At 34.2% G+C, this 13,514-nt stretch overlaps 1 protein-coding gene across 3 annotated transcripts in view; it reads right to left on the bottom strand.

Moving 5' to 3' along the window:
• Positions 1-11,342, bottom strand: part of LOC149806839 (uncharacterized) — a 247,442-nt gene extending 236,100 nt beyond the window's left edge. The window contains exon 1 of one of the 3 annotated variants that reach the window (XM_089958444.1): positions 11,045-11,342. In XM_089958444.1, the coding sequence (XP_089814570.1) occupies positions 11,045-11,282 (238 nt within the window). In that variant the 5' untranslated portion in view covers positions 11,283-11,342. The remainder of the gene's footprint in view (positions 1-11,044) is intronic. The other 2 variants (XM_089958460.1, XM_089958494.1) reach the window with 2 other exon arrangements.
• Positions 11,343-13,514: the final 2,172 nt, after the last annotated feature.

The following is a 13,514-nucleotide window of genomic DNA, read 5'->3' as shown; positions in this document are numbered from 1 at the left end:
TACTGATAATGCCTCTAAGATGTTGGGTGCTGTTGAGCACTTTGTTTGTGAACTTGATGTGTGCATTTGCAATATATTTGTGTGAATTTAATCTGAGGGCTCAAGGCAAGCAGTTAAGCTGTCACTTAGGTATTTGAGTGATACCTTGCAGTATTGTTTTTTTCCTATTCAATATCATACTTCAATTTAATCGAGTCTGATTTACAAGCCTGTATCAGTTTATTGTATGTACATGTAAGAAGCTTAATGTCAATCAAAGAATAAAGTAGTTGATAGTATGACCATTCTATCTAAGGTATGGTTGTTCATACATGTTCTGTGCTGTCAGCTAATCAGTCTAAATAAGACTTTGTTAACATGTTTCCATGTACCATGCTAATAATATTAGTGGTCTCCGACAATAAATATTATAGCAACTGCCACAAAAGTCAGCAACATTTTCTATATTTCCTGCAGGTCACAACATAGAATTAGGTAACACAAATCATAAAAAGTTTTACAAAAAAGATATTGTCACAACTGAATACTTTAGTCAGTGATGGTTATAACAAATGATGGACTGATATAAATGAAATCACAATACTGCACATGTATTTGGAGGATGCAGGAAAAAAACAAACTGAAATTAATTATGACAATAATGGAGCATTACCTCAGAGTGTGATACAGGTAATGAAAGTAACAGTTTCTCCGGGTAAAGAATGTTGAAGAAATTCTGATAACAATCCCAAATAAGAAGGTTTTGCTCAGAATTGTCTAAAATTAAAATAAGATTTCACTTCTTTCCAACTATAGATATTTGAAAGAAGCAGCCCATAATGGTATTGTGTACCAGTCATGAGGAAATTGGTTCCATGTAGCAACTTGCGCATATTCTCTGAACATTCATCTTGAATAAGAACATATAAAAATTCCACAATACGAGTATGAAAATAATGTAAAGAATTTTTTAAAAATTGAAATGATGTAACAAGCAAGTAATATTCACAGCAAATGATTAAACAAAACTAGAGCCCCATGAAAGTGAAAAAGGTCCTGTAAATTCAACCCAGTTAGCCTCTTCTTGGAAGATGGTAAAAACACTCAGTATCATCATACCCAGCTTCATGACTATGACCTACACTGCTTGAAAAACTGACCTACTAATAAATGCAGAAGTTAATCAAAGTCAATGAGGCATGATGTATATATAGGTCACTACTTTCCCTACAATGGTGTTTTACTTGCCCAGACCAATCCACATATATTTACTAAGCTGCATGACCTGGGACAAACAATGCCTGAGAAACTGACCCAAACAAAAAACAGAAAAATGTCAGTGTAGCATGAAATTTAGGTTAGCGGCCTATTCACCATGACACATGTAAACACCAACTTACATGTTTTGAGGCCTGAAAATGCATGAGAAATTGACCTAAACAAAAACCTTAATAAACGTATGATATGATGTACAAATGGACACAGGTGGATTGGCAGATTGCACAGACAGAACAGAGTTTGTGCACCAAAATGATTTTACTTTCAAAGTTTTCCAGGAGATTTTAAGGAGAAAATGAAACATTTAAGGAGTCATTCTTAAAGTCTGATACTTTGATTAAAGACGAAATACTGCAGTTGACAGCATGTTTACAAAAATTCTCTTAAATACCATACTCAACCTAGGCTACCAACATAGTATTACAATCACTGGAAAATTGTTCACTGCAAAGTTGCAGTGGAAAAAATAATATATTTTGCTGATCAAAATTGTTAGTTTAGCTTTTTAACATCTGATTGCATGACATTTTGTTATAAAAAAAGTAATTTTCAAGGAGGGTTCCATATTTTTGCTGAATTTAAATTCTGGTCGGATTCCAGGACCTCCTTAGAAATTAGGAGAGTGCAAGAACCCTGACAGATGGATCAGTGGGTGTTGGCACTAGGATAACATGATTACATTCTTTTTGTAGGGTTATAATGAAAGTATAACAATATAGACTGGGAACAATGATGAAAAGAAAGTATATGTATGTAAACAACACAGTTTGTACCTGTGCTTTGTTCTAAAAGCATTTGAAATATTACATTTATTGTCTTCCAAAGATTTAAGGTCATGCAGGTTGAAACAGTAGATGTTTTGTTTGTTTGTTTTTTAAACTTATCTATGGTGAAGATAAATGCAATGGCTGGCAAAATTCTAATCATGAAAAAGATATAGCCATTTTAAACTCACGAATAATACCTTTATACTAACAATTCATGCATGACAGAATGAATAAAGATACAGCCTAGCAACCTTTACCCTTATACCTTTTATCTTACCATTGCTTCAATGAGACACGAGTACCTTGAACCACATAGTATATATCCAGTCTGTGTACTTTAGTCATCTACACAGATTACTAAATTTTCTATTCACAAACCACTTTCTTCTTTCAATCACAGTAACCTTGTCCTTTGAACTTGATCCCAATATCAACAGGCTTCTTCCATAAGTGCAAGCTATGCACACAGTTTGGTAACTGTAGGAAGTGGAGAACCCAAGTTAATGTGCAGAAACCATTTTTCTTTTCAGTCACAGTGACTTTGACTTTTGACCTCTTCACTCAAAAGTCAATCAACTTCTTCATTATCCTAAGTACAAGTCAACCATGTGTTTGCTAACTAAAGATGGTGGAGAACTGAAATAACTGCAGAAACTATTTCTATTCCTTTAGTGACAGTAACTTTAACTTTCAACCTTTTTACCTTGACCTTGACCAGGTTCTTCTATAACCCAAGTGCAACCCATCCATAAAGACTGGTAACTGTTGATGGTACACAGCTCGCATTATTTGGCAGAAACAAAACTGGTAACAGACAGATGGTTGGACAGTCAGACAGATGGACATCATAACAAAAACAGTTATAACAATTCTGTTCAGTACCTTGTTTTGGATCAGTTTTCTTAAATCTAAACTGAACTATGCCATTTACATGTGTAAACACTGCAGCCTTAGCATGCACACTGGTTATCCAACAAATTGTAAACCTGTATGAAATTACACATAGTGTCTAGGAGGGATTCTGTTCCCCCTTCCCTCTTCTTCCTATACAGATAGACTAAAATTGTTCATCCAGCTGTTGAGATACAGCCTTTTACATTGTATTATTTTGCATTGCAATTTAGTAACTTGGGTTAATATACATATTCATTATGGGAATGGGAAAGATCAATTATTCTCTTATTGTTGGGGTGGAGCTTTTCTAGCATATAGAGAGGAAGCAGGGTTGGTCTGGCAAGGTATATCAGATTCTTCCCTTAGGTGTAGTGATATCATCATAAGCCATTCTGACCCCGAAAGGGGAAGTACATAATGCCCTGCATATGCATACACACATGCACAAAAGTACATTTAGTGTTATGTCATGTGCATGTGTTATTAAAGAAATGATGACTTCTTACATTCATTAAGATGGAATCTTAAGTGGGGAAATTTTTCTTAAATATATATTCCACCTGTATTGAGTGTTAATGTAAATACTCAGTAATTTCATAATTGTTACTTTTAATCAAATTTTCTTTTGCACTGATCAACCATACTTTTGGGTTATTGATGTGAATCTTCTCTGATGCACAGTGAACATTTGGGTTTATTTTTTGGGCAACTCTGACTTAAGTTCAGTGATTTTCACGCTCTCCAAAATACAAGTACACCATTCTTTTTGAGGTGGACTCACATATTGCATACTGTAATGCACACACTTGGACCAATGAGAACTCGTGCATCTGTTGAGACACACAGTCAACACCTGGTTACTTAATTTCTGAGGTTTTTTTCTTTCTTCAGAACCCCTAATATTTACTGTGGAGGACTGAGATACAATGGATCGCTATCTTACCGCACACACTTATGAGATTGCCAAAGACTGGTACCAAATAATCACTAAATAAGATGGGGAAAAAATAAATTTGGGAATATTACATGTACTTAAAAAAAAAAATAATCATCTTAATTTAAATTACAATAAAATTGAATCTGTTTTTGTGAAAAAAGTCTGCCCTGTTTTTAACATTTTGATTCAAAATACTGAAATATAAAGTTAATTTTCCGCTTTATCTTAAAAATGTAATACAATAAAAGGAACTGCTTTAGTGCAAAACTTGATTGGAAGTAGTATTTATAATTTTAGCATTTCTGTGTTACACATCTATAATTTTTAAATGAGAAGCCGAATAATGGCCTGACCTAACATAACATTTTCTACAATGCAGTTAAGTCGATTGAAAAGCTGATTAGTAGTTCACATTTTTCAAAATGCAAGGGTTTAATTTTTCTATCCTAATAACGAAATTTGCCAGTATTCTGTGCAGTTATTTAAAATTGTTTCAGTCAGCTTTTAAGTTTAACATTACAGTTTATATACAACAATGTTCATCAATTGCATGGTCAGGAAATGAAATTCTAGTGCAGAAGCCATTATTCTTCCTTCAGCCAGTGACCCTAACCTTTGACTTCCAAAACCACAAGTGTATGCCTTCCACAAGCTTGGTCTAGATGTGTTATGTAAAAGTAATATATTCCTGAGCAAACTATTTTTCTCTTTTCAGTCAGTGTCACCTTAACCTTTGGTTCCAAAAATGTATGTGGTTCTTCCATACCATAAAAGAAAAGAACCACAAGTTTGGTCCAGATATGTAATATAACACTGTATAGTAAAAGTCAAACAGGTCACATATATGCATTTAATCATCTTAAATTAAATATAAATTATTCTATTAAAATTTAGCACTAATTTTCTGTAACCTAAGTCTATGCATTCAATCCTGATTACTGAATGATCTGTGCCCTAACTGTCATGAAGATACTTCTGGAAAAATATGATCGATTGCTGTAAACTTCCACAATGTTGGCCAGGTACTAAACTGAGTTTTAAAAAAATAGAGCTGGTAAAATCTAATCATCACAATACAAGGTAGTACGACTTCATTTATCAACATGCATAGATTTCACTGTGACATCCCCAGTGTGCAACATTTTTTTAATCTGGATTATACTGGATCGCACCTTTAGGTTGATCTCATTCAAAAATAATCCACATATACACTAACATTGATTTTGCCATATGTACTTCTCAGGGCATGTAAAAAATGACCTTCCAATAAATAACGGACCAATAATGTGAAAAATTGTTATTTAAAGGTATGCATAATCAAATTTTTAAAAATTACACACATTACTGAAATAGTTGGTGTTGAAAGCCTACATGACCTGTATGACTTTTACTATAGTTATTATGTGGAAACCATTTTTTCATTTTAAGTCTGTGACCATGGCCTTTGACCTTTGACCCTCAAATCAATAGGCTTCTTCCTTACTCCAAGTGCAAGTAATTGGCAAAGTTTAGTAGCTGAATAAAAATATCAATGGTATCAATATAGATGGAAATGAATTTCCAACACCACAGTATGCTGACAATACTGCATTGTTTCTGGAAAAAAGCTCTATAGAAAACCATGCTCACATCAAAATTCTATGCCCTCCTTGACAAGAATATAGACAAAACAAAAGCAATATGGACAGGAAACTTGAAAAACAATGTTGTTTGCGAATAAAACATAATTTATGTTGGGTGGATGGCTCCTTCACAATATTAGAAATTATTTTCAAGTCACATGATAAATATTAATTATGATGGTCAACTAAATGAAATCAAACAATTATTGACTCAGTGGTGAAAGAGGATTCTCTTCCCCTTTGGGGAAAATTATTGTGATAAAATCACTTGCTTTCTCAAAATTAAATCAAAATTAAAAATTAAATATCTTGACAAGTTTCTCAAAACCTTCAGACTAGTTTATAAATATTAAAGTGTTTTAATCCACAAATACCTGTGGTATGGGTCAGTTGTCAAGACAAAATAAAAGGTAAGAAGTAAAAGTTATGATGAAGAAGTGGTTGCAATGACTCACCGTAAAATTATACACTTTCACTTAAAATATCTTTGGTCAATGGAACACTTACAAGAAATACAAAATGGCATTTTATTGTTTTGATTTATGAACAAATTTAATAAGTTTGCCATCAAGAATATTGTGACAATATTAAGGTAAAAAATATATATTTTTAAGGTAAAAAATGTGATTTTGAAAATGGTTAACTATTTACAAATGATATTCTTGAGAATAATGTATATTTCCTTTCACATCAAAGAGTAAATGATGCATACATAATGCTGACACCAACTTTTTTGCAATACGCAGTGGTCCTAGTTATACTGACAGCTAAATACATTAGCACCACAATGAAAAGCTTAAATTTCTACTGTTGCTTAACGACTTTTTAAACAGATGCTAGTGGGGCCCTGGGTGGATTAGTACTCTAAATCCACTCATTTTTACCAACCACTGCCATCTCACCTCTGTCCACATGGGTTTGTGTCTGGTGTTCAGCCAATGTGGGTATGTAAGAAAGCTTACCAGTAGCTTCACATGAGGCGGTGGTTCTTACCGGGTTCTTCCTTCACCATTTATACTAACCATCATGTACAGCCTACCATGTGCTGAAAAATGGTGTTAAACCCACAAACAACATTAAACTATTGCTACAAGAAGGTATAAACCAATGGGACAATAAATGGTATTTTTGAAAGTGAATGTCATGAATATATCATTATTGAAGCATATCAGTTGTTGTATTCCTATTGATTGAAGTTGCTCAGCATTGTCCCTAAAAATCAATCAGTATCTCCACAATCTCGAATTGTAATTATCTTTTGGATTTTGAATTATCTTAATGATGTCTAAAATGATTGGTTCATCTATTTTGCAGGTATGTTTTACTTGCAATCGTTTTCTTCTTTCCTTTTTCTCTTTACACATATCACCACTGTTTAGAAAAGATAAATTGATTTACATGCTGGATTATACACTGTACATATATACATGCATTATGTATACTGTGCAAAAAATAATGGCAATTAATTCTATTCAAATTTTAAGAGAGTTTATGGAAAGGTTTTTAACCAAATCATACCTATGTACAGGGAATGTTACAAAAAGACAAAAAGTTTGGCCACTTACTGTACATGGTCCAGAACTCAAGTTACTGTGTGGAAATAAAATTGGTAATATGCTAACAATAATAGTGGTGGGCATCTAAAACAATGTTGGTCCAAGACAAAATGAGTGCTGCAGTAGCTCAGGTGGAAGAGCCTTAGACTAGTATTCCAAAGGTTGTAGGTTTGATACCCGCCCTGATCAGCCCAAATTGGGATCCTCAAAATGTCCTTGGGAAAGTACTAAGCTCCCATTTCCTCAGTGCATGATTTAGTGAATAATGTGCTAAAATTGCCCTAAACAAAACAACTAACCAAGGCAAAATATATGTTGAGACAGGCATCAATCCATGTGAAATTAAATACCAGTCATTCTCAAATCTTATTGCATGTCACAATGAATTACTTAACCAATGGTACCACCATACAGGTAAATTCTAATGGGATTTATTTTTCAAGTACCCACTATTCTGTTGACCACTAAAGGTCAACGTCTGACACTCTACTAAAACCTATTATGCCCAAGCCAGTACACACTATACCAAGATTACCGCAGTCTCTACTATCTACCTGTACCCTAACAATGCCGCCATGGTAATGAGAATGAAAGGATACTATATATTGACCAGACTTTACAAAAACTACATGATGCAGAAGTTCAAATTACACACTTGAAATGAATAAGAATGAAGATGGCATTAATCTACATTTTATTTCACTGCAACAAATCCATGTGCTGGTATATCTCTATAATGGCAACATAAAAATGTTCTATATTCAGGAAAATAAGATTCATATTGAATTTCTGGACATGTTTCAATTTTCATGGAATAGTAGTATTTATCAGGGCATACTGTTCATTTATAAGCTTGGTAATAAGCAGGAAATCATTATGTTAGAAAACAACATTAAACATCTTTGTGTATCCATCTGTTCTTCTAGATTGCTCATCCTGAACTTCATTCTTTTGGGAAACTAATTCAAAGGGTGAGAGTGAGGAAAAACTGTTTATTTTACAAATATTTCATAATATGCTTCCAGTTAAAAATTGTTCTTGTTCTGGGTTTAGCGCCATTTTTCAGCACAAGAGAGGCTATACTCAGCAGCAAAAATAAATGGTGGAGAAAGAACCTTGTGAAAAGTACAGTAAGAACCACTGACCCAAAGGAAGCTACTGGCAGCTTTCTCACTTACTCACACTGGCTGAGCCCAACACTCAAATGCACATGGACAGAGGTGAGATGGCATTGATCTGTATAGGTGAGTGCTTTAGAACACTCAGCCACTCCTCCTTTAGTTGAAAGTTAATGCAGATCTGTCTATATAACAAAAGACCATAATACCATATGGCAACCTTAATACTTCAAGTTTACATCTGAATTAAAGGCATTCTTCAAGTGGTCTCTTAAAGCTAAAAATCTGCTTTTGCTTCTGTTGAATGCATATACATTTTTAAACAAATTTATAAATCAAATTCACTCAACTCTTACAGAAAAAAATACTTTTGCAGGTGAAATACATTCAATCCTCTAATAGATCCTAACATTCCCAAACAGCAGAAAATAATCCTATATTTTCTTGCTACTTCTGTCCTTCCCTTCTTTAACGTATTAAAAGAATGAACAACTAGTAATATAATGACAATGATTATATTTTTAAAAAAGCATGCTCCAAATGTTGAAACTTTTCAATTTTAAATTGCTGTTTTATTTAATGACAAACATTTTTATGATAATGCAAATATTGATTAGGGCAAACTCTGTGTTTCAAACTGATGCTACCAAGCTAGCATTTGGTTAGCAAATTGCAAGCTAGGGAAAAATTCAGTCAAAGTTTCTTCTAATTATTCTGTATCAAGAAATTAAATTTTATTCAATAAGCTAGAGGACATTAAAAATATTACAAATATGAAAATTCTGCAAGTACTGAAAAAAGTTAATTTTCAGCCCTGAAAATGATGAACTTTATTTGTAAATATAAATTTAAAAACCACCTACCCCACCCACAACAAAAAATTGTGGGCCATTTTTTTAAACAAATAAATGTTAACTCTCAAGATCAAGTGAATACAGAGTACTGACAGCTGGCACTGAGAGACCGACATTTAAAGATTTTGACAACATTATGCGATATATACATTAATGATTAATCTGATTCAAGAAATTGTGTTGTAAATAGAAATTACTCCAATTCCAAACAGAGCAAAGGCCTAAGTTTGTTTTACCCTTAAAGTTATCCAGTTAACAGAAAAATTGAAAATCAATAACTAATTTGTCATGCATAAACCAGTGTATGTGAAAATCCCTGAATAAAGAAAAGTTATGGTAGCTCTACTGACTATACAAGATTTATCATATGCATTATTGTTCTGACTCCACAAGATTTTTAACATAAAGACCCTTTTCTTGCATGGATAATGTCAAACTGTCAATGTTATTCTGTGTCTCATTCTTTGTACTAGAATATAGATTATCTGTTCTGATAAACTCTATTTTTTAATCTACAGTGCAAAATATTCAACATTTTTTTTATTTATTAATTTATGATTAAGTAATTTTATAACTGAACTACATAGGACACAGTAATTTAAAGAATCTCATAAATAATCTAGTCAAATGGTCTATACATTTACAAGAAATATGGGAAACATGTAACTACTATTCTTCTTTAATTTATTCAATTTATCTAAATATTGTACATATTCAGATTACTGGAGCCTGAAATGTGCCTACTCATAAGTACATTTGTAACTGTGGGATGAACATGTCTGACTGATCTGATCCACTTGTCATTGTGGAATTAACTCTTTTGAATCTGACTGGATCAAAGTGAATTAAAAGCTGGTATAGAGAGTATTTCTTGTACTGTATGAGAGAGAGAGAGAGAGAGAGAGAGAGAGAGTGTGTGTGATTTGGATTTTTAACAAAGCTTTAACAATGTTTCAGTCATATCACTACAATGTCTGCAGTGTGGCAGTTTATAGTGATGTCTAGCACTGGGGCATCATGCCGCAGACATGTAGCATGATGTCCCACCCAGTCACATTATCCTGACACCAGGACAACCAGTCCTAACACTAACCTTTTAATGCTGAGCACCAAGCGAGGAAGCTGTTAGTACCATTTTGTAAGTCTTTGGTATGATTTGGCTGGGGATCGAACCCACAACCTTCCACTTCCGAAGTGGACACTATAACCACAAGGCCACCAGAGCGGTCGTGAGAGAGTATGCCTATACTTGACAGGAAAGCAACTTGGGAAGAGCCACTGACTCACATGTTTCGTGCAGTTTTGTGAGGTACAATGCCATTTTGATTACATAACAACCAAAATATTTTGGTGCAGTAATAAACCCAAGAAGAACCAGTGACAGGCAGGACACTTCCAGCAGGTCTTCTCACTATCTATCTCTATTAATACGTTGATGCCGTCACACTTGACCATTAAGCAACGGGTGGTGCATGGTCAAAGATAAAGTAAAGACAGAAGTGATAGGACAGTCAGAAGAGTAATGACAGGAAAGGCAGAAATAAGTAAAAGAGTGTCAGTCTACATTTTCGTCCCTTCATACTCAGGTCAATCAAGCTACCATTGCAGTGATCAAATAAGGAACCTGAACCGACATAGCCCTGAGAATCACTAGGTCTTACTTGTAGCTGACTAGAATGTGATTTTGGAAAGCTTCTGCTTGTGAGATACCAAGTCAGGAGTTTCTGCAATTATTAATGGTAATTTGTTCCAAGTCCCAATTGTACATGGGACGAAGCTGAACTTGAAACAATTTATCTCACATACCCCCGTTGGCCCTGCCGAGACACATCGAGCCCACACGGACAAAAGTGATGTGGGATTGATCAGTAAATGCGAGCGCCTTAGACCACTCGGCTACCCAGAGACCGGAGCCCAAAAGAAAAGAGTGAAAGAAAGAGCGAACATATTGTATATACTGAAAGTGACAGTACTGTAAATGGTTTGGTTTTACCAAAGTTTTCTTTTAATATATTTATTTGTCCAGAATAAAAACTTACTGAATTTTCCATCAGCCTTGTTTCTCGACCCAGTCGAAGTGTAACTAGTCTGTAGCATCGTAGTAGGTCTCCATGGTTTCAATTTACTGATCAGTGTTGGACACGGCGGTGTGCGCGGAACATCGTACTGGACTGACACCACAGGCGCGCGTTTAATGTCCAACTTCTCATTTTCTTTTCCATCAGCATTTATCTCTGTCGCTGATCTTCGAAGCGATTTTAACAAGTCCATGATCATTTTAGTTGTAGAGAGACGAAGTGTCCTTTTACACTGCTGCCTAATCCCTCAATAACCGCACATGGATTAACTACACCCCAGCTTCTAACGTCAACAATCCGGCCATGTGCTTTTTAACCTGACTACGAAGTGAACAATATCCTTGCGCAAAATAAAATAATTCAAAGACACGTACAACAATAAATGGCCCAATAATGTCTCAAGAGGAGGTTGTAAACCACCAATAGCCTTAGTTTTTCAAATATAATAAAATAATCACCAAAATGTTTGATTCATTGTCAAATGCAGAAAAAAACATTCATGCATTACCCATTAAGTGGTATTTGCAATCAGCTTGTCGACATCTGTCGTCTGCATATACACAATCCCTAACAAGAAGGCAACCGATTCATTTCTACCGAACAAAATAGGGGCTACGATTTTTTAAAGATCTTTGATTATGATACTGGAAAACAGAGAATTTCATTTTTTGTTTAACGTTAATGTGCTTATGCCAATCCAATTATATACTGGGAAGAAATACAGCGTATCAAACAAAGGATCTCTGTCAATAAGGTTAAAAATGTAATTAAAGAAACAGTAAGCCAGTGCCTGAAAAAAAAAGTATAACAATTACAGACGGTGTCAATATGTCAGACTCTAATGGTGTTATCTACATATGCATACATACATGTTTGTCGTATTTCAGTTTTATGGTAAGGTTCTGCTTATCGCGCATACAAGATTTTACTGAACAAGTTTCTAAAAGTTAAAAAAGGTCTAACAAATAAAATTATTTTCTTAAAAATTAAACAATCACAGCTACCACTGAAACTGAGTTAACATGTTATTAAAATAATCTACATATGGATAACAACGTACATATCACATTTCATTTACCTATGCGAAATGTTTTTTATGGGGGGGGGTATGTTGATGTTTTGGGGGTTTGGGAGGGTGTAATCATGCTAACGAGCTAATTTGAACGGACGGACGGACAAGACGAATTAAAATGTCGCTGCATCGTTATCAATAATTCTTTGTATGTAATGATTACTTTTATAATTTAATTAGATTACGAGAAGTATTTCCCAAAATATGGAGAACACAACCTCATATTTACTTAGTTCAATTTGACGGAACGCTGTGGTTTAAAAAATGCGAAGAAAAAATATACACGAACACAATTTGGCTAAATTACCATCCTGCTCAAAGGAATGGTGGACTGATGCAACTAGTATACTAAGTATGTCCTTGAGCACTATGGAGAACAATAATAAAGTATGCAGCCATGTATTTTATTCCAAATTTTACCTTATTTTGTTATATACCCGTATTATCTTCTAGCAAAAACAAGTTATTGTATTAGTTTTCCAATGACAGACCATAATTTGTTAAAACTGAACTCAAATTATACTTTATCCATAACAAAACTGACACAGCTCCTCCCGTTCATTAGCATAATTATTTCTTTACAAATTATTGTTCATTTTAAATATTTCCCTAGATCAGAGGCGTAGCTATGATATTTTGCGCCCGGGGACGAACTATAAAATTGGCGCCCCAGCCCCCTCCCCGTTTAATCACATTTTTGAATATTACCCTTGTTTACTTATTATAATGTAACGTTGTAAGCCTCATTTTGGCGCCCCTGTACCTTGGCGCCCGGGGACATATGTACCCCCCTGCCCCCCCCCACAGCTACGCCTCTGCCCTACATTTACGACTCATAAGTACATTGTAAAACAAAACGAAAATTAGATGGAAAATGGATAATCTTTAACTTGTTTTCAAATCTCGCATGCTCTATACGAGAACAATTTTTCAGCCATATTTACCTTAACAAAACAAAAGTACATAAAATTCATTGGCCATGGTGATATCCATATTGATACTTCAGCGCTTTTGTGTTTTGACATACCGCATTCAATGTGCTAGAATATCACAAAGTTACAGAATGATTTGCTGACTTTAAAAAAAAAAAAAAAATTTTTTTTTTTTTTTTTTTTTTTAAACATGCATGCACTTGGCAAATTATTGAAGATTAAACTGATTATTCTTGTTGGTTTATACAGAAATATAGTGTATTGCATGAATGACGAGTTAAACTGTTACATTTACCGACTGATTTACTTCCCTGACTTAGGAACAGAACAGAACTTTACTACCAACTCGCGTTTAACAATAGACATGAGATTAAGTACACATGCTAAATACTAACAGTGGTGCTATAGCGGATTGCAAAACAAAAAA

Source organism: Sinohyriopsis cumingii, chromosome 1 (assembly GCF_028554795.1).
Source record: "Sinohyriopsis cumingii isolate HCF-2022 chromosome 1, ASM2855479v2, whole genome shotgun sequence".
Lineage (NCBI taxonomy): Eukaryota > Metazoa > Mollusca > Bivalvia > Unionida > Unionidae > Sinohyriopsis > Sinohyriopsis cumingii.
The sequence above is the reverse complement of the archived record's forward strand: the minus strand, read 5'-3'. Positions and strand labels throughout refer to the sequence as shown.